The 26,564-nt window shown below is 36.7% G+C and overlaps 2 protein-coding genes across 2 annotated transcripts; one reads left to right on the top strand and one right to left on the bottom strand.

Annotated features, from left to right (window-relative positions):
* The first annotated feature begins 2,365 nt into the window (after nucleotides 1-2,365).
* LOC123949097 (olfactory receptor 8K3-like) lies at nucleotides 2,366-3,307 on the top strand. Its single transcript, XM_046016416.1, has one exon. The coding sequence runs from the start codon at nucleotides 2,366-2,368 to the stop codon at nucleotides 3,305-3,307; it is 942 nt and encodes a 313-aa protein (XP_045872372.1).
* Nucleotides 3,308-14,369: 11,062 nt separating this feature from the next.
* On the bottom strand, nucleotides 14,370-15,326 carry LOC123949819 (olfactory receptor 5J2-like). Its single transcript, XM_046017467.1, has one exon. It carries the CDS (start codon nucleotides 15,324-15,326, stop codon nucleotides 14,370-14,372), a length of 957 nt encoding a protein of 318 aa, XP_045873423.1.
* Between the last annotated feature and the right edge of the window lie 11,238 nt (nucleotides 15,327-26,564).

The raw sequence follows: 26,564 nt of genomic DNA, 5'->3' as shown, positions 1-26,564 counted from the left end.
CTTTAACTGACTGAGCCACCCAGGTGCCCCTCTATTTCTTTTTTCTTAAGAAAGGATCCTGCTTGCAGTATTTTAAACTTAATAATTCTCTTACCTTAATCTGCCACCCAGTTATTACTGGTATATTCTTAATCTGTTTATCATTAGGAATAGTCAAACATATTTTTATTTAATTATAATTTATATCTATGCTATGAAAGTTCTTGTGGTCCTAAGGTATAGAGGAATTTAATGTAATATCAAAAAATCCATTTGGATCTCATCTTTAGTCTATTTTATTTTACCTCTATGGTATTGTATAATATTGTGACTTTATTCAGTTTTTAAGTACAGTATCTCTTTATCCAAAGGGAGTTTTTTAATGTATTTTTATCATATGAAAACAATGCCAGTGACTGCTCCTTCACCCAATTTTTAAAAAAAGATTTTATTTATTTATTTGAGAGAGAGATTGAGGGAGCAAGCGGGAATTACAGAAGGGCAGAGGGAAAGGGGATGAGGAGCCAGGAAGGGGGCCAAGAGTAAGGAAGTGGGGGTTCAATCCCAGAACCCTGAGATCATGGCCTGAGCCCAAGGCAGACACATAACCCACTGAGCCACCAGGTGCTCCTCATTCTCCCAATTTTCCCAGGTTTCCTCATTTTCTCCTAGGTTCTTGCATGATGAAATGTATGTGATTTGTCACATGCAATTTAGTACATGACAATTATAATGAAAATGCTCTTAGTGAAGATTAATGTATTAAGCAATGTTATATCAAGGGTGCCTAGGTGTCTCAGTTGGTTAGGTGACTGCCTTCCGCTCAGGTCATGATCCTGGAGTCTCAGGATCGAGTCCCACATCAGGCCCGGGTTCAGCAGGGGGTCTGCTTCTCCCTCTGACCCTCTACCCTCTCATGGTCTCTCTCACTCTATCTTTCTCAAATAAATAAATAAAATCTTTAAAAAAAAGAAATGTTAAATCAAAATAAAATATTAGTATTTTGTTAAAATAGTTAAGAAAATTAAAAGATAAAAATTAATAGAATAGCAACTTGATGGTTGAATTTAGTTACAGAGAAGGGGTCAGGGCAGTGCCTGCATTATGTCACATTCCATATTACTTGACGTATTTCCTATTCATCATCATAGCACAGACAAAGAAGATATTTCACAGTGCAGAAGAATTTACATACATACATGTAAAGAAATCTGCTTTGAGCTAAGTTATGGTCACCATTTAAAAAACAAAACCAAAAAACTGCTACGTAGGCACACTGGTTCATTTGATCTTCCTTCATCCCTCTCCAAAACTCTATGTAGGAAGTATTGTTTTGTATAGGATAATAAAGAGGTTTAGACAAGTTAAATTATGGGCCCAAAGTGAACCTCATATGTGTCATAAATAGAGATATAAGACAGGCTATATCAATATAAATATATCTTGTATTTATGCAAAAAAGACAATTCTCAACTACAATCTGTTATAGTTTTATTTATTCACTTGTCCAATATCTGTCAAAAGTGTGAACTGTTTCACCTGTCAGCCTGTATCACCTGTGGGTGTAAAGGATTTTATGGGAGTATGTGTTGAAGTAGTGGTCCTGTATATTTTTTGAAAACATAATACATATGTCAGTATATAATAAATTATAACTGTATAATATAATTTATTATATATTGACATGTATTAAGTCATATTATTAAGTGCAATTTATAAATGCCAATGTGTAATTGTAATTATATCAATGACGAATAGAAAACTTTATTTTTTAATAGAAAACTTTAAAATAAAGCACAATATAGTTTATATGTTACACTCAAATTTTTAACATAGTTTTTTAAAAAATGTTCCATATGGATATATGTCTATATCTGTGTATATATTTATATATCTATATGTGTCTGTATCTACCTATGTATCTTTTTCTCCTTCTCTCTATTATCTATCTAACAATACCATCTTGGTTTCTCAAACTTGCCACTATTCATATATTGGACAGGATATTGGGTCTTGTAGAATGTATAGATATATAATATAATACATTATATTTTATTATATAACAGAAATGTAACTGATCTTTAACTGTCATTAGCCAGTAGAACCCCACCTTCCGGTTGTGACAACTTAAATGTCTAGTTCTAGACATTGATAAAATGTTATCTGGTTAGTAAAATCATTTCAGTTGACAACCACTGACTATCTGTGTTTATATGTATTAATGTTCTTTCAAGAAGGATTTATTTTCAAATATCTGAAATTGGAAAGTTTGAATGAATTTTATTTGTACTAGTTTTGCATGCTAAAAATCACTCAGGTGATAATGCATGAAATCTATTGACCATGCTGATGTCTCTATCCAGAATAGGTTTCCTGATAAGCCTGCATGGAAACTCAAAATCTTACGGTGCTCAATGAGTTCATTCTCATGGGGATCACAGACAAACCCGAGCTGCAGGTTCCATTATTTGGGCTGTTCCTCATCATCTATTTGATCTCAGTGGTGGGCAACCTGGGCATGATCATCCTCACCAAGGTGGACTCCAGGCTCCAAACACCCATGTACTTCTTCCTCAGACATCTGGCTTTCACTGATCTTGGTTATTCAACAACTGTAGGACCCAAAATGCTAGTAAATTTTGTTGTGGATCAAAATACAATTTCCTATTACTTTTGTGCTGTACAACTAGCTTTCTTTCTTGTGTTCATTGTTAGTGAACTTTTTATTCTAACAGCAATGTCCTATGACCGCTATGTGGCCATCTGTAACCCTCTGCTCTACCCTGTCATCATGTCTCGAAGGGTGTGTTATGTGCTGGTGGCCGTCCCCTACCTCTATAGCACATTTGTTTCTCTCATAGTCACCATAAATATTTTTAGTTTATCCTTCTGTGGCTACAATGTCATCAGTCATTTTTACTGTGATTGTGTCCCCTTGTTATCATTGCTCTGTTCAAATACACAGGACACTGAAATAATTATTCTGGTCTTAGCTGGTTTTGATTTGATTTCATCCCTTCTGATAGTTCTTGTGTCTTACCTGCTGATCCTGGTAGCCATCATCAGGATGAATTCAGCTGAGGGTAGGCACAAGGCGTTTTCCACCTGTGGGTCCCACCTGACAGTGGCCACAGTGTTCTATGGGACTTTGATATTTATGTATGTGCAACCTGAGTCCAGTCATTCCTCTGACACTGATAAAGTGGCATCTGTATTTTATACCCTTGTTATCCCCATGCTTAATCCCTTGATCTATAGCTTGAGGAACAAAGATGTAAAATATGCAAGACAAAGGATGTGGAAAAAAATAACTAGTATTTTTTCCTAAAATTCACTGTCTAATATGATTCCTATAAACTAGGTTATGGACTTAAAATTTTGTTCTATGTGCCTCCAAAGAAAATAGCAAATACAAATGAGTTCAACATATATTATCTATTTATAATCTTCATCTCTTGTTTTACATATGCTAGACACTTCTAACTGCTATAAATTGATTTGTGAACAAAGCAGTAATACATTTGCCTTCCTAAAAAAGTATTGCCTTCCTTCAGAGATAAGGGTGGAGGGTATACATTAATCAAATAAATACTATAGTACTGTAGAATGTGTTAGATGATGTACACACACACACAAAGTTTTCAAGGATTCTGTTTTTTTCACTTATTAGAATAAAATCGCAATACCTATGTATGTGTGTGTGCATATGTGTGCATGTGTGTATGTGTCTGTTTGCATGTGTAAGTCCCTTCCTTCTGTTTTAGCTTTCATACTCTTCCCAGGTATGTTTTAGCATTACAGTCAATACTGGTTGTTTCTTTGATACCTAATGATTTGAAGTACTCATACTAGTTTATTCAAACATCCTTATTACGAGCATCGGGATCCCATTTTTTCCTCATCAGTGTATGAGTCTATTAGCTGAACGTACTTTGTAATCCAGCAATCTGACTGGCACTTGGTTTGTCTCAAAAAGTCCATGTTGTTGATATTAGAGGATGTTCAAATTAAGGTTATATTTTGAGGGCTTCTCGGTTTGTGCTTTTTCCTCAATGATCCATCTTTCTTTCTTTTCTTTCTTTCTCTTTTTTTCTTTCTCCTTTCTTTCTTTCTTTCTTTCTTTCTTTCTTTCTTTCTTTCTTTCTTCCTTTCTCATCTTTATTTGGTGAGGGAGGCACAGAGAGAGAGAATCTTCAGGCAGATTCCATGCTGGGTGTGGAGCCAGATGTGGGGCTTGATCTCATAACCCATAAGATCATGACCTAAGCCAAAACCAAGTGTCCAACACTTAACCAAGGAGCTCCAATTCTTTCTTAATGATTGGCTCTTTGGTTTAGAATATTGTAACATTTCCTTATCTTTTTTAAAAAGAGCGATTATCCATGTTTAAAAGACATGCCTCTGTTGTTTTTGTATCTTTGCATAAGAGGACTATTCTATAGTGCATTAATTGTATTGCCTCTATTTCCTTGGATTGATCTTTCCCAATATTTATTAATATTGATTGCATACTATATTTTAATTGGTTGTCATCATCTAACTACACTTATTGATTGCCCTACTTGGGGAAATCTGAGGAAAATAATCCTGTCATTTGCACTATGTCACATTTCTTTCCTTTTTTTAAATTTTTATTTTTTAATTAACATATAATGTATTTTTGTTTCAGGGGCCCAGGTCTGTGACTCATCAGTCTTACACAATTCACAACACTCACCAGAGCACGCACCATCCCCAGTGTCCATCGTCCAGCCACCTCATCCCTCCCACTATGCCACATATCTAAGGTGAATGAGGGCTGAAGATGGCAAAGACATACTGATCTTGCCTTTTGTGCATAGTTGCTCCACATCACTCCACATTTTCCCATGCACTTATTTTTATTTTTGATTTCCTGTTTGCTCATTTCCTTATTCTTCTTAAGAGTTCTGGGATTTTACTGAAGTTATTTGTTTGTAATATTTGGTTTGTTCACCATTATGCAATAAAATTATCTGTTTAACGAATGGCCACTAATAAAAAGAAGTTATTGAAATAAAATTTTGAAACGGCTGATGCAAAGTAACCCAGATGCCCTTCAGTGGGTGTATGGGTAAGCCAACTAGGACACATGCAAACAATGGAATAGTATTCAGCAGTAAAAAGAAAGGAACTACCAGCCATGAAAAGGTATGGTGCAACCTTAATTGAACAAATGTTGTATGATTCCAACTTCCAAATATACAACACTCTGAAAAAGGCAAAATTATGGAGATAGTACAAAAATCAATGACTGACAGGAGTTAGAGCAGAGGAAGGAATGAATAGAGGAGCAAAGAAAAATTTTAGGGCAGTAAAAATACTTTGTATGAAACGATAATGGTAGAGACAAGTCATTATATATTTGTTCAAAGCAATAGAAAGTCAAGCCCCTTGCATGGAGCACTGGGTGTGGTGCATAAACAATGAATCTTGGAACACTGAAAAAATAAAATAAAATAAAATTACAAAAGAAAAAGAAAAAGTGAAGTGCCAAGTGTAAACCCTTGGAGTTTCAGTGAAAATGATGGAGTTTTAGTTAAAATGATGTAACTGTAGGTTCATCGATTGTAACAAATGTACCACTTTAGTGGGGGATGTGGGTAATGGGATGGAAGGCTAGGCATTTGTTGGGTCAAGGAATATATGGGAAATCTCTGTTCCTTCTTCTTAAGTTTGCAGTGAAGCTAGAACTTCGCAGTGAAGCTAGAACTTCTCTAAAAAATAGCCTCAAAATAGAAAAAAATTAACTCATGAACAGTGTCATGGGACAATAAATATTATCAAACTGTTGGTATACTTGAAAAGAATCTGTGTGATTGTCCTAAAAACAACTAGGTAATAACGTCTCATTTTGGGGTACCATATGACAGGCATCCTTCACGTCTGGATTAATTTTCCTTACAACAGCTGCCCGAGATAGAGTCTATTAAAATTTTTATTTTTTATATTATGAAATATTGCTTCAGAGAAGTTAATTGTCAGAGTACACACCAATGCATGAGGTGTTAGGTTCAAAGCTGGGGGGGTCTAGTTCATAATAGAGACTCCATGCCTTTAAGAAGTACCCTATATTGTCTCTTAATGTCATTTTTGTGCTTCACTGATGTCATCACAAAAATGAAAGAGAGTAACCTGTCACTTTGCCAGATGTCAGATTAGAAGAGGAGGAACAGTAGAGAAATTAATAAAATAGTGAAAGCCATATCTGCATAGAAAAAGAATTCAAGGGGCACCTAGTTGGGTCAGTCAGTAAAGGCTCTGCTTTCCACTCAGGTCATGATCCCTGGGTCCTGGGACCAAGCTCCATGTCGGGCTCCCTGCTTAGTGAGGAGTCTCCTGCCCCTACTGCCTTCCCCACTTCCGTGCTCTTTCACTCTCTCTGTCAAATAAATATGTAAGATCTTAAGAAAGAAAAGAAAAATAATTAAAAAAATAAAATTAGTTAATTAAAAATAAATATAGTGACTCAGTACTTAACTAATCAGGCATTTTATATGAGCAATTTTGCTCAAATAGAAAGCTCAAATTTTCAATAGAAAGTGAATGCAGGACAAAGCCTGAGTAAATCTGTAATAAATCAGAAAAGGGAGAAGAACTGGCATTGAGTTGTCAGAAACATCCTAAAAAGAAACAAAGAAGGAGGTTTTTATTTTAGGAAATGATTTCTGTTCTAAGATATTTGGCTGCCTTTGAGAAATGAAGGGTAAGGAGGAGAAGTAGAATTCCAAAAAATGCCAAAAGTCTACCACTGATGATTTGTCATGGGAATTCTACTAGGGACAGTATGAGAGATAGATATTCCTTCCCAAATGAAAGAGAGACCTGTAGGGAAATATTTGCTCTCTACCATCTTCTGCTCCTTAGGCTCTGCAGAAATTTTATCTGAGCTTCAGCCCTTTGGGAAATCAACTTAGGACAAAAGAATATATTGACTCTGATACTGTTGTGCTATGTAGCTAGTGAAAGCCATGAATCTCAAGAGTCCATCACTTATTTTTATTTTTATTTGTTTAAAGATTTTATTTATTTATTTGACAGAGAGAGACACAGTTAGAGAGGAAATGTAAGAAGGGGGAGTGGGAGAAGGAGAAGCAGGCCTCATGCAGAGCAAAGAGCCCAGGACTTTGGGATCATGGCCTGAGCCGAAGGCAGACAGTTAATGACTGAGCCACCCAGGCGCCCCCATCACTTATTTTTAAATGAAACTCTTTATCTTCAGCCAGTATTTGTGGAGTGATCCATTACATGTATGGTAAAAACATTCCTAAATGATATAGTGGGGACAGGCAGACCATCACATGCAGTTGGGAAGGTTGGCCAACATGTTATTTTAAAGCATGCCATTCATATAGACTAAGATGTGAAAAACACCTCCCCAAAGAAGTACAATATATTGAAGATTGCCCTGATTCATGTAAGCATCCAAAGGCTGCCCACCCCAGTGATTACACAGATACAAAGAATAAGCTATAGTTCTATCAATCTAATGAAAAAAAAAACTTTATTAATCAGCCTATACAGGTTGTCATAAAAGAGCTCCTGAAAATATGAGAGATTACTAGTTGAGAAGCTTGAGTATGAAAGTTAAATGTTATTTTATTTAGAATAAGGAGTGATATGTGATTCATTAAATATTTAATGACCCACAATAATCATAATGTTCCCAGGTGTTTAACTACATCTGCACATGATTTCTTTTTATTTTTTTTTTTTTTTTTTTTTTTTTTTTTTTTTTTTTTTTGCACATGATTTCTAATTGGAGAAGAGCACCATTAGGAAAGAAGAAGGATATGGGAAATGACAACAGGCGCCATGTATATCTCAAATTCCCTGGAGAAAGAGGAACCACTAGAGAGCTGGATAGGAATGCAGGGAGGTAGAGAAGCCTCAGAAGTCTTGTTACAGGAGAAACTCTATTCAAATTTGTAGTATGTGTGAGTGACACATGCTGGACCAGTGTGGGCATGCCTTCCCATTCTTTCCTGTGTCATATCTGAACAGAAGTTCTTACTATATTTATAGTCAATCTTACCTTTATTGTCTCCTTGATGATAAGGATTAAAGTATTTTGCATGATATTCTTTAAATCCCAACAAACTTACATGATGGGATGCATGAAATAATAGCAAAATATATGGTCAGAGGAATCTGATTATTAATATAATTCATAGCTCAATATACTGGTTTATAACTCAGAATAATAGAAATCGGTCAACCATAGAGTAGACAAAGGAGAAATACAGTTTTTATTCTGACATAGAAAATGTTGGCATTTTAAAAACCTACCCCTTCATGGAATTTTTCCTCAGTGTGACAGTGCACATTGATTCCATAAAAATTATTTTTTTTTTAAGTGATTTAGAAATAGAACAATAAAAAGATATCTTTCAAGTCTTTATTTTTTACAAAGTCAGCAAATTTCACATATTTTGTCTAGCCATAAACAATTTAATATCTATCGGGGCACCTGAGTGGCTCAGTCAGTTAAGCCACTGCTTTTGGCTCAGGTCATGATCCCAGTGTCCTGGGATCAAGTCCCACCCAAATCAGGCTCCCTGCCCTGCAGGGAGTCTGCTTCTCCCTCTGTCCCCCCAAACCTGGGCTCATGTACTCTCTCTCTCTCAAGTAACTAAATGAAATCTTAAAAAATAAGAAAAATAATTTAGTAACTATTAAATAGTTCAGTGATTATGGTGTATTCACAGAGTTGTACAACCAACAGCACAATCAGCTCTAGGACATTTCATTATCCCAGAAAGAGGACATGTGTTTATTAGTAGTTAGCCTTCACTTCTTGCCAATGCTTCCAAACCCCAGCCTCAAGCAACAATTATTTCTTTCTTGCCCCTATGATTTCACCCATCCAGGCATGTCATATAAGTGTACTTATACAATATTTGTACCTTTGTGTCTGGTGTCTCTAACACCTGAAACTTGAGCATTTTTATATCATAAGACACTGGGTTTTATATTATAATTCCTGTTTAATTGACTTTCTCTGACAATGCTCTAGCGGGGAAGGAGGGAACTGTGTTATGACTGCCAGATGGAAATATATGTCCATATTCCCCACTTGGTCTCTGTTGACAGCTCTGGTTTCCAGCCGCTCTTTCAATGACAATCTATATAAAGTTGATTCGTGAAGTTTCTTTTTATGGGGTTGATAGACATTTCTGAGTTGTACCTTGTTCCTTTTATTTGCCTAATCATTGTGGTCGTCATCTTTGGGATAGTTACATGAATCAGGACAATACTCAATACACTCTACAGGCATACCTTGGAAATATTGCAGATTAAGTTCTACTACCACAATAAAGCCAGTATCACACTAAAGTCCTTGAAATGAGTTCAAGAATTTCCCAGTGCCTATAAAAGTTGTGTTCACACTATACCGTACTCTGTTAAGTATGTGATGATATTATGTCTAAAAAACCATGTACATAACTTAAATTCAAAAGGTACGTTATTGGGTACTTGGGTGGCTCAGTCATATAAGCGACTATCTTCAGCTCAGGTCATGATGCCAGAGTCCTGGGATGGAACCCCACATTGGAGTCCCTGCTCAGGAAAGAGCCTGTTTCTCCCTCTCCATCTCCTGTTCCCTCTGCTTACACACTCTCTCCCTCTCTACCTCTGTCAAATAAATAAATAAGATCTTTAAAAAATAAATAAAAATAAAAAATTCTTTATTGGTAAAAATGCTAACCATCATCTGATAGAGCTCTGAGCTTCCAAAAGTCATAATCCTTTTGCTGGTGGAGGCTATCACCTCCATGTTGCTGGCTGCTGATGAATGGGGCAGTGGTTTCTGAAGGTTGGGGGGCTGAGACAATCTCTTAAAATAAGACAATGAAATTTTTTTGCGTTGATGGACTCTTCCTTTCACAAATGAATTTCTCTGCAGCATGAAATTCTTTTCGATAGCATTTTTCCCCTGGTAGAACTACTTTAAAATTTGCATCAATCCTCTCAAACCCTGTACTGCTTTATCAACTTCGTTTATGTACTATTTTCAGTCCATTATTGCCCTTTCAGCAATCTTCACAGCATCTTTACCAGGAGAAGTGTCCATCTCAAGAGGTCCACTTTCTTTGTTCATCCAGAAGAGACAACTTCATCTGATACTGGAGACTGCGTGAGTTCTGGAATGAGGCAGGGAGAGCAAGGAAATCCTGACTTTCTAAAATGAGGCAGGTAGACGGGGAAATGCTGACCTGACACCTTGTTCTCAACCCTTCCTCCTCCTATAGTTCCCCAGCATTTCCCTATTCTATCTGCCTCACATCCATTCAACTTTTATTATGAGATCGCAGTAGTTCAAATATAATAACAATGAGAAAGTTTAAAATATTGTGAGGATTACCAAAATGTGACAAAATGAGCAGATGCTATTAGAAATATGGTGCCTATGGACTCTGAAAAACAATCTGAGGGTTTTGAAGGGGCGGGGGGTGGGAGGTAGGGGGAGCCAGGTGGTGGATATTAAGGAGAGCACGTATTACATGGAGCACTGGGTGTGGTGTAAAAACAATGAATTCTGTTATGCTGAAAAGAAATAAAAATATATATATATATGGTTAAAAAAAAAAAAAGAAAGAAAAATGGTGCCAATACACTTGCTCGATGCAGGATTGTCACAAACCTCTGATTTGTTAAAAAAAAAAAAAGGCAGTATCTGTGAAGTGCAGTCAAGTGAAACGCAATAAAATGAGTTATGCATATCTTCTGTATATATCCTGACACATGCATTATTAATATAATTATGATAACTGTTATGTTGTTGGAAATAATTTTACGGCACTAGCTTCTTATCTCTCCTGATTGTTATAAATATTTTAAATCAATTCATATCCATATATATGCACTCCAAAATCTATTTGTAAATACAGTCATTTTATAAATGTAAAGTTGTACAATTTTATTATAGGAATATATGAAACTGTTTTTCCTATTTATTTTTTTTTTTAGTATTTTATTTATTTATTGGAGAGAGACAGAGACAGTGAGAGAAAGCATGAGCAGGAAGGAGGAGGAGAAGGAGACTTCCTGCTGGCTTGATCCCAGGATCATGACCTGAACAGAATGCAGAATCCTGACTGACTGAGTCCCCGGTGTCAATTTTTTTCCTGTTTATAGAGATTTTGGTTAAGCAGTTTAATATGCCTGGCCTATCATTTACAAACTAGCACAAAAAATCACCTGAATATTTCTTCAGCTGACTCATGGGCTTTGAGGATCGCAGATGGCAACTACTGACCTTAACAGTATTAGAATTCAAAAATACAGAAAAATTTTACTTCATTCAATTTAATGCAAATATATTGTCCTCAGATTTATTTTTGTTTGTTAATAGTAAAAGCTGACATTATTAAATGAAGGAAAGCTATCAAATCACTGCATACTTGCAGAACAAAGCCAGTAAGTACGTGTTAGCTTGCATGGTCTGATTTTTAAGTGTATTCAATGGAATTTTTGTAAATGATAAGTTTCCATCATGTGTTCTTACTATTTTTTTCCTTTTAAATCTTGGATAAAGAGGAAGAGGATGCTTAAAAAGAAAGAAGGTTTTGAATTTTACTAGAAAGTTGCTCTTTTAGTGATCTACACACAGAACTAGAAATGAAACATCTGAAATGGAAATCTTGAGGCTCCTGTAACAATCTCAAAAGTACTGAAAGGACAACCACCCTCCCTCTTCAGAGAGTAAACCTAGAAAAGCAAGAAACATGGACCGAATAACAAGCTTTTTGAAACACTGAAATGGAATGACTCTGTACCCAAATTTCAGAGTGTGTGTGTGTGTGTGTGTGTGTGTGTGTGTGGTTTTCCCACCTTTTTTTCCCACAGTTTAATCTTTATGTAATTTTCAGCCGGAACATTACATACTGGTGGTCTTACATACTGGTGGTCAGAACTGAGAGCTTCTGACATTGCTCAGGCAGCACTTGGCAACCTTTGAGAAGCCTTCCTCTTCAGCTCAATTCTGCTGCTGTTAGTGGCAAGAAATTCCCACCAACAAGAAGTCCTACAATTCAACCCAACCAAAGACCAGGTTGTTACTGGTGTTTCTGACCAACTGAGTCCAAACTAGAGGTTCCAATGATCCCATTCATGGGCTTGCTACTTTGCTAAGGCAGCTCTCAGAACTCAGATAAACAGATCAGTCACTAGATTACTGGTGTGTTACAAAGAATGCCAAAAGATACAAACCAACAGCCAAATGAAGAGATACACAGAGGAAGGTCCCAAAGAACAGAGCTTCTGCCCTCATGGAGTTTGGGACCTGGGACAGTGGCATTTGGAAGTGTTCTGGTTCACCAACCTGGAAGCTTTCTAAACCCATTCTTTCTGGGTATTTATGGAGGCTTTATTACACAGCAAGATTAATTAAATCACTGGCCATTGATAACTGATTTAACCTCCAACCCCTCTCTCATCCCCAGAAATCAGGGGTAGAACTGAAACTTACACCCATCTATTCATGGTCTGTTCCCCTAGCAACAGCCCCCATCCCATGGTACTTTCCAAAAGTTACCCCATTAACATAATAAAAGACATCTTTTTTGCTCTTATCACTTGCCAGATTCTAACCGTTTTTGGAATTCTGTGCCAGCAATTGGATGAAGACCAAATATACATTTCTTTTTTTTTTCAAAGATTTTATTTATTTATCTGACAGAGAGAGATCGCAAGTAGTCAGAGAGAGGCAGAGAGAGAGACAGAGAGAGTCAGAGAGAGAGGAGGGAGCAGGCTCCCTGCTGAGCAGAGAGCCAGATGCAGGGCTGGATCCCAGGACCCTGAGATCATGACCTGAGCCAAAGGCAGAGGCTTTATCCCACTGAGCCACCCAGGTGCCCCAAATATACATTTCTTATTACCAATTGCAATATCATAGCACTCTTTAAAATAAAATACAAGTTAATGAAGGCAAATATCAGCTATATGATTATATCTATAGTCTTGGGTTTTTGAGAAAAAAATTATTTTTTAAGTGCTCCACATCACTCAGCATCAGGGAAATACAAATCAAAACCACAATGAGATATCACCTCACACCAGTCAGAATGGCTAAAATTAACAAGTCAGGAAATGACAGATGCTGGCGAGGATGCGGAGAAAGGGGAACCCTCCTACACTGTTGGTGGGAATGCAAGCTGGTGCAACCATCTGGAAAACAGCATGGAGGTTCCTCAAAATGTTGAAAATAGAACTCCCCTATGGCCCAGCAATTGCACTACTGGGTATTTACCCTAAAGATACAAATGCAGTGATCCGAAGGGGCACGTGTACCCGAATGTTTATAGCAGCAATGTCTACAATAGCCAGACTATGGAAAGAACCTAGATGTCCATCAACAGATGAATGGATAAAGAAGAGGTGGTATATATACACAATGGAATACTATGCAGCCATCAAAAGAAATGAAATCTTGTCATTTGCGATGACATGGATGGAACTAGAGGGTATCATGCTTAGTGAAATAAGTCAATCGGAGAAAGACAACTATCATATGATCTCCCTGATATGAGGACATGGAGATGCAACATGGGGGGTTGGGGGATAGGAGAAGAATAAATGAAACAAGATGGGATTGGGAGGGAGACAAACCATAAATGACTCTTAATCTCACAAAACAAACTGGGGATTGCTGGGGGGAGGTGGGGTTGGGAGAAGGGGAGTGGGGTTATGGACATTGGAGAGGGTATGTGCTATCATAAGTGCTGTGAAGTGTGAAAACGTGGTGATTCACAGACCTGTACCCCTGGGGATAAAAATACATTATATATTTATAAAAAAAAAAAAAATTGGAAGGGGAGGTGAACCATAAGAGACTATGGACTCTGAAAAACAACCTGAGGGTTTTGAGGGGGTGGGGGTGGGAGGTTGGGGAAACCAGGTGGTGGATAATAGGGAGGGCATGTACTGCATGGAGAATTGGGTGTTGTTCAAAAACAATGAATACTGTTACAGTGAAAAATATAAATAAATTTAAATTTTAAAACAAGTGAATTCTCTAAAATAAATGAATAAATTAAAAAATTATTTTTAATAAATACTCTTTTTATTTCCTTCCTTGCAAATGTTATTATACAATTATTTTCTCTAAATCACACACAAAATATGAAATGCAGTATTTTGCATTGATTCAGAGATTCACACCCTAGAATATCAGAAGACTTATATGACAAACTATTGTTTTTATGATGCAACTCTATGAATAAAATAGCTTGCCTTTTCTGGGTGTCTGGATTGTATGACAAGTAAGTGTGTAGGATAAAAAGTTCTGTAAAATCAAACTTTCACATTCATGAAATTCATTGAGGTAAGAACTGACTGGTAGACTGTTGTAGATTAGCAGGGATTTGAAATCAACAGGGGAAATGTTTCATTTCTATGGCCCTTCCCACAGCACCCTTTACCTCTTTGTTTCTCAGACTGTAAATAAGTGGGTTTAACATGGGAATCACTAGTGTATAGAACACAGAAACTACCTTCTCCTGTTCTACGGAATACTGGGAACTTGGCTGGATGTAACTAAAGCTTAAGGTACCATAGAATATGGTCACAGCAGTCAGGTGGGAGGCACAGGTGGAGAAGGCTTTCTGTCTGCCTGCAGCTGACCGGATCTTCAGGATAGCGAAAACAATGAACATGTAGGAAATGATCACAATCAAGAAGGTGGCCATGGCAATGACTCCAGAGAAGGTTAAGAGCAACAATTCATTCATGGAAGTATCAGAACATGACAGCTTTAGGAGTGAGGGAATATCACAGAAGAAGTGACTGACAACATTCAGCCTACAGAAGGACAGTCTGCCTAAACTTATTGTGTGTATTAATGAGTTAATTATTCCACATATCCATGACCCAGTGACCAACCCTACACACTTCCTCTTAGACATGGTTACACTGTAAAGCAAAGGGTTGACAATGGCCACATAACGGTCATAGGCCATCACTGACAACAAGAAGCCTTCTGTGGTAACAAACACCCCAAAACACAAATGTTGTACCATACAAGCAGAGAAAGTAATGGTTCCCCGCACAACTAGAAGGTTGATTAGCATTTTTGGTGCAATTGCAGAGGAATAGCAGGCATCTACAAATGAAAGGCAGCTGAGGAAAAAGTACATGGGTGTGTGAAGCTTGGGAGTGATTTGGATTATGAAGATCATGCCCAGATTCCCCACCAAGGTAATGGCATAAATCACCAGGAACAACACAAAAAGCATAATTTTCAAGTCAGCACGGTCTGTCAGTCCCAAAAAAATAAACTCAGTAACAGCTGTATAATTCTCTTCAGCCATTTGTTTGTTTCTTCTCATTAAAGCTGCTGTGAAAAAAGATACAGGAATGACAGTATATATATATATATATATATATATATATATATATACACACACACATACACATGAGAAATATATATTTAAGAAATATATATGTATTTCCCTAATAAACTGCAATTTGAAATATGTATGTATATATCAACTGTAATTTGTTATATATATATGTATATACATATAAATATAAATATAAAATTTGAACAATTACTGATGTCAGCATTTGGGTAAATAATATCCCTTCTTTGATTCTGAGTTTCTTTACCAATAAAATTAAATGGACCAACAAAATTAACAAGTTAAATTAGTAATTAACAACAACAAATTTTCTTCCCACTGGTGTTGTTTCACATGATTATTTTCCGAAAAAACAATGGTTTGTCTCTCACAGCTTTGCTCTGTCTTTAAAATGTCTGCCTCAGTAGCAAAGTTGTCTTAGCACTAACAAAACACTAACAGCTACTGAAATCCATAGCATGCCTAATATAGATCATGAGTAAAGTAAATTGTTATTCAATGAAATTCTCTTCTGATCTTTTGTTTTTGAACAAATTATATTTATTTTGAAGTTATATATAGAATTGATCTACATTAATATAGACAGCAAAGTGACTACAGTCATGAAGTAAGGTGACTCAAGTATCTATAATAATGGCATTTGAAAATACCAAGAATTCTGGCTTTGGTGACCATGGGAGACATTTGGTGGCAACACTTAATTAACTCTGGAAACTAATGAAATAAAAGCCTAGCTCTTGCTTGATAACTATTAAAAGTAGCCAGGATTCTTGCTTGGGGACAGTCTTCCCCAAGACCATAGTAAGAGAACAACATTGGAAGGCCACTAACTTGAGACTGATGACACAGAATTCCGTAACTTGTGTATCTGGACCAAATGGAGGCTTCCTCCTTTTTCTTTTTCTTTCTTTCTTTCTTTTCTTTTTAAGATTTTTTATTTATTTGACAGAGAGAGATCACAAGTAGGCAGAGCAACAGGCAGAGAGAGAGAGGAAACAGGCTCCCTGCTGAGCAGAGAGCCCAATGCCGGGCTGGATCCCAGGACCCTGGGATCATGACCTGAGCCTAAGGCAGAAGCTTTAACCCACCGAGCCTCCCAGGCGCCCCTGCTTCCTCCTTTTTCTAAGATCTCAAATAGTTATAGAAATTTCAACACACTAATTCAGAATATGATTATCTGTATATACTCACCAAAGATTTTGTGATACCTCTTCATATTCTTCATCCTATTATAGATAGTTTAAACAATTTAAGGCTTTCTCAAAATGCAATTTTCATTAGATAATTGAATATATATCAGTGATGTACATGTAGTACACAATGTACAATGATACACAATGAACTTCTTTTGGTTCATGGTGATCATTCTTAAACCATATAAACATTGTAATTCTACAGTTCTATTTTAGATCATGTCTGCAATGCTTAAGTGGTATTGATTTTTACTTATTTGTTCATTTATTTATTTTAGTAGCCAAATGAACATCTCAAGTTATTGTTTACAAACTTGTTTTGTTAAATGGAAGATTTTTTAAAAAAAGTATGATCTTTCTTCATGATTTCTGACATGCTCTTTAAAGATTACATCTCATTTGACAGTATCGAAGAGCCTGTACAACAAATGACGGCTGAGTGTTTCAAAACTGCATTTTCATAGATCTTCTACCTGCTCTTTCTTCTGCTACTCTTAGAGTATAACTGAAATTATCTTGTTAACAAAAGAGGACCATTTACAAATATGAATTTTATTATAAGCTATAACAGGGCAAACATATTTTAAAGGAATTAAAAATTAAATTAATTACCCAAACATAAAACTATATAATGTTGGCAGCAAAAATGATAGCAATATTGGGGGCACCTGGGTGGCTCAGTGGTTTAAGCTGCTGCCTTTGGCTCAGGTCATGATCTCAGGGTCCTGGGATCGAGTCCCGCATTGCACTCTCTGCTCAGCAGGGAGCCTGCTTCCTTCTCACTCTCTCTGTCTGCCTCTCTGCCTACTTATGATCTCTCTCTGTCAAATAAATAAATAAAATCTTTAAAAAAAATGATAGCAATATTGTAAATTGAATTATATAAAAGGGTATGGACTTGACCTACATGAATTTAAAGGATCAAACATTGATATGATTCTATCATATTTGAAATTTTCAGTTATCCACAGAAAGAATGCTAAATAGTAAAAAAAATTTAAAAAGATATTAAAGTGATTGAATTTAACTTACCAAAGATGGAAAAAAGCTTGGATATTAATTTATTTAGAATGTTCAGATCTGTCTCCATTGTTTCTTACTCTCTTCTTAGAAATCAAATCAGTTAATAATTTCTCTGAGATTCAGAATGATCAATATTTTAGTGATAGATAACTGAAAGTAATTCTTTAAAAATACATCAAGTAACACATTATAAAACAAACATAATGGAAAAAAGAAACAATGGTTTTACATCTTTAAACTTTTTCTCATAGAGGGCAAATTTGAAAGAAGGGACAAGTATATATGCATGTAAATATGTATTTTCTTGTTGTTGTTCTAATTAGGCCAGAAACCCTATAGTTCAAATGCCAATTACACTAAAGCAACAACAATGAAATTGCACTTTGATTGCATTCTGGTATCTCAGGGACTCTCTCAAGGTATTCCAATGAGACTAGTTTCTCTAAGATGTGTAATATGAAAGATGTCAAAAAGAGTGGAAAGGAACAAAGAGCCGATAGTGAGAGGATAGAAATATTGATTGTAAATAATTTGCACAAAGTGGATAACACACTTCTTTTTTTTTTTTTAAGACTTTATTTACTTGACAGAGAGAGACCAGTGAGAGAGGGAATACAAGCAGGGGGAATGAGGGAGGGAGAGGCAGGCTTCCTGCAGAGCAGGAAGCCCAACGTGGGACTTGATCCCAGGACCCCAGGATCATGACCTGAGCTGAAGGCAGATACCTAACTGACTGAGCCACCCAGGAGCCCCCATATCCACACACTTCTACTCAGAATCTAATTCTTCATTCTATGTAATGAATATAATGAATGGAATATGGCCATGTGTTACTCCTATAAGATCTTATACTTATCTTCAAAAATATGTTCATTCATTTAACAAATACTTCTTGTTTTAAAGATTTTTTTAGTTTACTTTTTTTTTCTTTTTTTTTTTTTTCTTTAGAGAGAGAGAAGGTGTGTGAGCAGGTGAGGAGAGGCAGAGGGAGAGGGAGAGAAAGGATCTCAGGCAGGCTCTGCACTGAGTGTGAGCCCATTGCAGGGCTCAATCTCACAACCTTGAGATCATGATCTGAGTTGAAATCAGGGGTCATATGCTTAACCAACTGAACCACCCTCCTATTTAACAAATATTTCTGAGGACCAAGGAGAGCTAGACATTGTGTTAAGCACTAGAAGAATAGGGATTATCCAAAACAAAGAAATAAGCAAACACGGTTGGACTTCTGCTTCTAGCAAAAATGGAAAACTGGATATAACTCTACCATCCTCAAAAAATATTTTGAAAAAGAACACATTGAAATGCTGAATGCAAAAGTAAAACATACCACAGCATTTGTAGATAACACATAAATAGATAAGTGGAATTGTTTGAGGTTCAAAAGGAAGAAAAAGAAAAAAATCAAAAGTAAACATGGACACTATCATGGTGACTCTCCTGGGACATTTGTAAAATTTTATAACTTTATATGTAACATTAAATTTGTTCAAAAGAATGCTAAGACTCTGTCCATGAACAACACAGAACTCCACTAAAACGCAAAAATAAATCCACTTTCCTTGAAACACTGGCATTTGATTCAAATCCTAGCTAGATAAATCTGCTTATCAGCACAAATTATAAATAAACTTGCCTACCATGATCTGGCATCTTGTTAGGAAAAACATCTCACCTGAGAATCAGTAACCACAGCCTTTTCTCATATGGATGGAAATTTGGATGTTGCTGTCTACCTAAGTGAGGAAACTTCTAGCTGAGAAATTAAATATGGTGGTCTGAGTGGCACCACTTTGAATCACTAATGGAATGGGACACCCATGTTTATCACAATAAAGAACCTATTTGTTCTGAATGAACTCACCATTCAGTTGCAAATTACAGTGACAAAGAATATCTCCTAAATGAGAATATGGAAAATAATAAATATACTTAAATATTTAAAATGTTTTTAGAAAATAAAGTTGTCAAATGGTTAAAAGGAAAAAAGCAAAAGGGAAAAAGCATCTTCCAAGGAGACCAGGGTTGAAGGTTAACTGACTGGCAATGTACTAAGCAAGAGATTAAGAAGAAAGAATAAATGAGTGATACCTGTGAGGAAATCTAGCTACACAAAAGGAAAGTTATGTTTTATTTATTTTTTTAAAGATTTTATTTATTTGACAGAGAGAGAGATCACAAATAGGCAGAGAGGAAGGCAGAGAGAGAGGGAAGCAGGCTCCCTGCTGAGGAGAGAGCCCAATGCAGGGCTCGATCCCAGGACCCTGAGATCATGACCTGAGCTACAGGCAGAGGCTTAACCCACTGAGCCACCCAGGCACCCAGAGAGTTATGTTTTAGATGTGGGAAATATACCCTTGTGAGAGCGATTAAACCATAACAAGGAACTAGATTGAGAAAGAGGTGTTAAGTTTTTCATTTTCTCTCCTCCAAAAATGTCCTGGTGGAATTGATTCATTTATCATGACTGATTCTGATATCAGGCAAAAGCCAACACAATTTCGCCCTTGGGGTCCACAGCAAACATTACGTTGTGGACAAAAAGGATAACATATAAGTCTCAGTAGAAGAGCACGCCATATCCCCTCTTTCTGATACTCCTTTTTTTTATTTAATTTTTTTATTTGTTTATTTACAGCATAACAGTGTTCATTGTTTTGGCATCACACCCAGTGCTCCATGCAGTACTTGCCCTCCCTATTACCCACCACCTGGTTTCTCAACCTCCCACCCCCCCGCCCCTTCAAAACCTCAGGTTGTTTTTCAGAGTCCATAGTCTCTCATGGTTCATCTCCCCTTCCAGTTTCCCTCAACTCCCTCTCCTCTCCATCTCCCCATGTCCTCCATGTTATTTGTTATGCTCCACAAATAAGTGAGACCATATGATACTTGACTCTCTCTGCTTGACTTATTTCGCTCAGCATAATCTCTTCCAGTCCCATCCATGTTGATACAAAAGTTGGGTATTCATCCTTTCTGATGGAGGCATAATACTCTATTGTGCATATGGACCACATCTTCTTTATCCATTCATCCGTTGAAGGGCATCTTGGTTCTTTCCACAGTTTGGCGACCGTAGCCATTGCTTCAATAAACATTGGGGTACAGATGGCCCTTCTTTTCACTACATCTGTATCTTTGGGGTAAATACCCAGCAGTGCAATTGCAGGGTCATAGGGAAGCTCTATTCTTAATTTCTTGTGGAATCTCCACACTGTTCTCCAAAGTGGCTGCACTAACTTGCATTCCCATCAACAGTGTAAGAGGGTTCCCCTTTCTCCACATCCTCTCCAACACACGTTGTTTCCTGTCTTGCTAATTTTGGCCATTCTAACTGGTGTCAGGTGGTATCTCAATGTTGTTTTAATTTGAAACTCCCTGATGGCTAGTGATGATGACAAGAGCCCAGGACCTGACAGATTCCCTGGAGAATTCTACCAAACTTTCAAAGAAGAAATAACCCCAATTCTCCTGAAGCTGTTCCAAAAAACTGAAGCAGAAGGACAACTTCCAGACTCTTTTTATGAAGCGAGCATTACCCTGATCCCCAAACCAGGCAAAGACCCTACCAAAAAGGAGAATTTCAGACCAATATCACTGATGAATATGGATGCAAAGATTCTCAACAAGATCCTAGCAAACAGGATCCAGTAGCACATTAAAAAGATTATCCACCATGACCAGGGGGGATTCATCCCTGGTTTGCAAGGTTGGTTCAACATTCCCAAATCAATCAATGTGATAGAACAAATCAATAAGAGAAGAGAGAAGAACCACATGGTCCTCTCAATTGATGCAGAAAAAGCACTTGACAAAATCCAGCATCCATTCCTGATGAAAACGCTTCAAAGTATAGGGATGGAGGGAACATTCCTGAACTTCATAAAATCTATCTATGAAAGACCCACAGCAAATATCATCCTCAATGGGAAAAAGCTTGCAGCCTTCCCGATGAGATCAGGAACACGACAAGGATGCCCACTCTCACCACTCTTGTTCAACATAGTATTAGAAGTTCTAGCAACGGCAATCAGACAACAAAGAGAAATAAAAGGTATCCAAATTGGCAAGGAAGAAGTCAAACTCTCTCTCTTCGCAGATGACATGATTCTTTATATGGAAAACCCCAAAGACTCCACCTCCAAACTACTAGAACTCATACAGCAATTCAGTAACGTGGCAGGATACAAAGTCAATGTACAGAAATCAGTGGCTTTCTTATACACTAACAATGAAAATACGGAAAAGGAAATTAGAAAATCGATTCCATTGACTATAGCACCAAGAACCATAAGATACCCGGGAATAAACCTAACCAAAGAGGTAAAGGACCTGTACTCGAGGAACTACAGAACATTCATGAAAGAAATTGAAGAAGACACAAAAAGATGGAAGACCGTTCCATGCTCTTGGATCAGAAGAATAAACATTGTTAAAATGTCTATACTGCCTAGAGAAATCTATACTTTTAATGCCATTCTGATCAAAATTCCACCGGTATTTTTCAAAGAGCTGGAGCAAATAATCCTAAAATTTGTATGGAATCAGAAGAGATCCTGAATTGCTAAGGAAATGTTGAAAAAGAAAAACAAAACTGGCGGCATCACATTACCCGATTCCAAGCTTTGCTACAAAGCTGTGATCACCAAGACAGCGTGGTACTGGCATAAAAACAGACACATACACCAGTGGAACAGTGTGGAGAGCCCAGATATGGACCCTCAACTCTATGGTCAAATAATCTTCGACAAAGCAGGAAAAAATATACAGTGGAAAAAAGACAGTCTCTTCAATAAGTTGTCTGGGAAAACTGGACAGCGATATATAGTAGAATGAAACTCGACCATTCTCTTACACCATACACAAAGATAAACTCGAAATGGATAAAAGACCTCAACGTGAGACAGGAATCCATCAGAATCCTAGAGGAGAACATAGGCAGTAACCTCTTCGATATCAGCCACAGCAACTTCTTTCAAGATAGGTCTCCAAAGGCCAAGGAAACAAAAGCGAAAATGAACTTTTGGGACTTCATCAGGATCAAAAACTTCTGCACAGCAAAGGAAACAGTCAACAAAACAAAAAGGCAACCCACAGAATGGGAGAAGATATTTGCAAATGACAGTACAGACAAAAGGTTGATATCCAGGATCTATAAAGAACTTCTCAAACTCAACACACACAAAACAGATAATCATATCAAAAAATGGGCAGAAGATATGAACTGATACTCCTTTCTGCCCTCTCATTAACCTTGAAGATTACAAGTTTTTGAAACTGTAGTGGGAAGAGTTAAGAGGAGGTTTCTTTGCAGGGGACGTTCAGTGCAATGAGATGCATGGCATTATGGAAGGGATGTTAAATGGTAACTGAGTGGAGTTCTCTTGCCATGAAGAAGACCCTTCCCCTCATAACACACCATGTTGAATTATGGACTTGAGCCTCTTTCTCCAAGATAAAGATGGTGGCTCTAGGGAAAGAATTCCCCAGGGGAATTCAAGGGGAAATAACTAGGTATCAAAAAAAGGGTAACTTTCTGGGGTACCTGGGTGACTTAGTTGGTTAAGTGCTCAACTCTTGATTTCACCTTAGATCATGATTTCTGGGTCATGAGATTGAGCCCCATGTCAGGTTCCATGATCGGTGAGGAGTCTGCTTCTCTAACTCTCCCTCTTCCCCCTCCCTGCTTGTGCTCTCTCTCTCTCTGAATAAATAATAAATAAACCTTTAAAAAATAAAAGTGAAATTAGTAGAGGAATTCTACTTCCTCTAACAGAGAAAGAAAGAAAAAGAAAAACCCTGACATAATGAAATAAACAAATTAGGAACTTAAAATGTGTTATATGCATCCTTTAAAAAGAGGAGAATGGGGGCGCCTGGGTGGCTCAGTGGATAAAGCCGCTGCCTTCAGCTCAGGTCATGATCTCAGGGTCCTGGGATCGAGCCCCGCATCAGGCTCTCAGCTCCACGGGGAGCCTGCTTCCTCCTCTCTCTCTGCCTGCCTCTCTGCCTACCTGTGATCTCTCTCTGCAAATAAATAAATAAAATCTTTAAAAAAAAAAAAAAGAGGAGAATGTTGGTATCATGTAGCAAGACTTACCCTTCTAACCGTATGCTGGACAAGATCTCCAAAATGATACCATTGTCACACTATAACTGCGTCCTAGATGAGCCATAGATTTCAAAATGTTGCTACACTGAATGAAAGTCAAAGCCTTCAAAAGCCAATAAACAAAAAGAACAAAGCAAACAAGACATTTTTAGCTGAAACAGGGAATTATTGCCATGGTAATAAAACCAGAATCAGCATGGGAATGAGGAAATGTCTGACAGAGTTGATCTGGAGACTCCAGGATGACATAGGAGTACTTTTGGCACTCAGCAGAAGCAAATTTAATAATTCTTAAAAATTAAATCAATTAAACTGGTTAGTATGAAAACAATAGGATTCCCAGAATTTTGGGGGGAAAAAATGTACTTGCATGAATATTATTACCTAGGCACAGAAGCAAGCTTTCATGTGTCTGAAGGTAAACAAACAAACAAACAAACAAAAAAACCAATAAATGGACTTACATCAATAACAGTTTCAGACATTTGAATAAGCATATACATATGATAAAATATACATGAATAAGTATAAAATGAAAAACTAAAATTTAATGACATGAAAAATTTGGAAGATAAAGAATAAGAAATGCATACCAAGAAATATTAAAGAAAAATAACATACCTAGATTAACATCAAAGAGAGCTCAATGGGGCACCTGGGTGACTCAATGGGTTAAGCCTCTCCCTTTGGCTCTGGTCATGATCTCAGGGTCCTGGGATGGAGTCCCACATCAGGCTCTCTTCTCAGCAGGGAACCTGCTTCCTCCTCTATCTCTGCCTGTCTCTCTGCCTACTTGTGATCTCTCTCTCTCCATCAAATAAATAAATAAAATCTTTAAAAAAATAAATCTTTAAAAAAAAATAAAATCTTAAGAAAAAGAGCTTGAGAAATTCTAAAAGATGATCAAGATGTAATAACCAAAGGTTCAACGTATTAGGCTTTATGTTAAAATTTTAAATTTTAATGCATCTGATTAATTAATGGGATCTGTAACTCCCTTTTCAGGACTACACTAATAATAGTGACTGTACCAGATTTCCTTGTAAATATAAATGATGATTGAGGTTATCTAAAAAGAGTATGGGAATCAGTGCCTGGGCAGCTCTGTCGGTTGAGCTTCTAACTCTTGGTTTCAGCTCCAAGACTTGAGGACTCCCAGGGTCCTCAGATGAACCCTACATCAAGCTCTACAACTGGGTGGGGAGCATGCTTAAGATTCCCTCCCTCTTTCTCTCTTTGTCCCTCTCCCACTCACATGCTCTCTCTTTCTCAAATAAATAAATAAATCTTTAAAAAAATTAAGAGAGTATGAGAAAATTGATTTTCTTCCACTGATCTTTTTTTAATCTTAATTCTTCTTTATAGGTTATAGGAATATACATGGAGATCTGTATGCATATATGTTTGCTTGCCCTAGATCAGAGTGTTACTTCAATTAAATACATTATTCTGTGGGCGCCTAGGTGGCTCATTTGATTAACAGTCTAAATTTTGACCCAGGTCATGATCACAGGGTCTTAGGATGGAGCCCAGCATCAGCCTCCCTGCTAGTGTGGAGCCTGACTCTCCCTCTCCCTCTGCCCCTACCCCCCCCACTTATTCTTGATCTCTCTCTCTCTCAAACAATAATAATAATAAACCACATTCTTCTACAAAGCATTATTAGTGTTACAATGATGAAGATGATTATTCTATTTAAGGTTACACCTTCATGGAATGTAACCTAATATCCCATGTGAACGAACAGCACATTTCTTTGAAATCAACCTACTTTCCTGCCCCCCTGTGTTACAAACAAATAGGTAAAAACAACTCCTTTTACAATAGCTTTGTTGTTGCCATTGTTCACAGGAAAGACAAAAATCACTTCTAAAAACTTTCTCACTAGGTTTAAACACCTCAGGTTGTCTACTCTAATATCCATAGTTAATAGATTCTCCAAAATACAGAACACTGTACATGATAGAAATACTTTTTTATTTTTAAAATGTAATATAATATTATTTACAGAACTTTCTGGTAACAGATCTGCATTTCTAAAATGGTAGGAAGGGATGAAGTTATATAATCAAGCAATTCATTATTATAGGACTAAACCTCTAGGCAGGTATTAATATCCATCATCAGATTTTTCAGAATGCTGGACTTTGTTTTTTAATTATGAAAGAGCATGAAGTAGAATCTTAAAGGGAGATATAGATAGGAAGAGTCCTGAATTTTTCCTACTTTAAAATGGAGTCATTTCATACATGTACCTATCTTTTTGGATGGATTTTTTTTTGGGGGGGAGGGCAAGCTGAGGATTGTTAACAATATCATTGTCTCATAATCCATCTTTGTTGCTGAGGTCACTGATATCTAAGAAGAAGTATGAGAGTAAACAGGTAGCTACTAGTTGGAAAATATCATTTGGTAGGACACCCTTTTTTTTAGTTAACATGGAGATTTGCCAATATTTAAAATTGAAAGCAAGTTTTAAAAATAAAGGAAAAAATATACACAATTATCTTAATTTTCTGAGCAAGTAATTTTAAGTATCTTAGAAATATCCTTAAATCCTTATATTCCCAAAAGTATATGCATAGCTGTTCTTTTTGTTTTCCAGATATTAGAAAATTTACAATTCTATAGATTAAAAAAAATTTATTTAAATCAATGCAGATATCAATAATCAAGTCTCTCACATAAGCTGAAGTTTAAGTTATCTGTTCCCAAATACAGTAAATCACATCTACTTTGTAGTTTTGTTTCCTCATGTGAAAATGAGCATGCAGAATAAAATAATTTGTACTAAGAAACTTTCCAGTTAATTAAATTCATGGGAATGTTAGTAAAGAACAGAAAAAGGACTATTGTAGGATTAGCAGAGACTTGAAA

The sequence above is a fragment of the Meles meles genome, chromosome 8 (genome assembly GCF_922984935.1).
Source record: "Meles meles chromosome 8, mMelMel3.1 paternal haplotype, whole genome shotgun sequence".
In the NCBI taxonomy this organism is placed as follows: domain Eukaryota; kingdom Metazoa; phylum Chordata; class Mammalia; order Carnivora; family Mustelidae; genus Meles; species Meles meles.
Note: the sequence above shows the minus strand (reverse complement) of the source record. Positions and strands in the feature narration are given on the sequence as shown.

Bases quoted from the DNA above. Each gene is read 5' to 3' on its own strand.
- LOC123949097 (XM_046016416.1), top strand. From the start codon at position 2,366: ATGGAAACTCAAAATCTTACGGTGCTCAATGAGTTCATTCTCATGGGG.
- LOC123949819 (XM_046017467.1), bottom strand. From the start codon at position 15,326: ATGAGAAGAAACAAACAAATGGCTGAAGAGAATTATACAGCTGTTACT.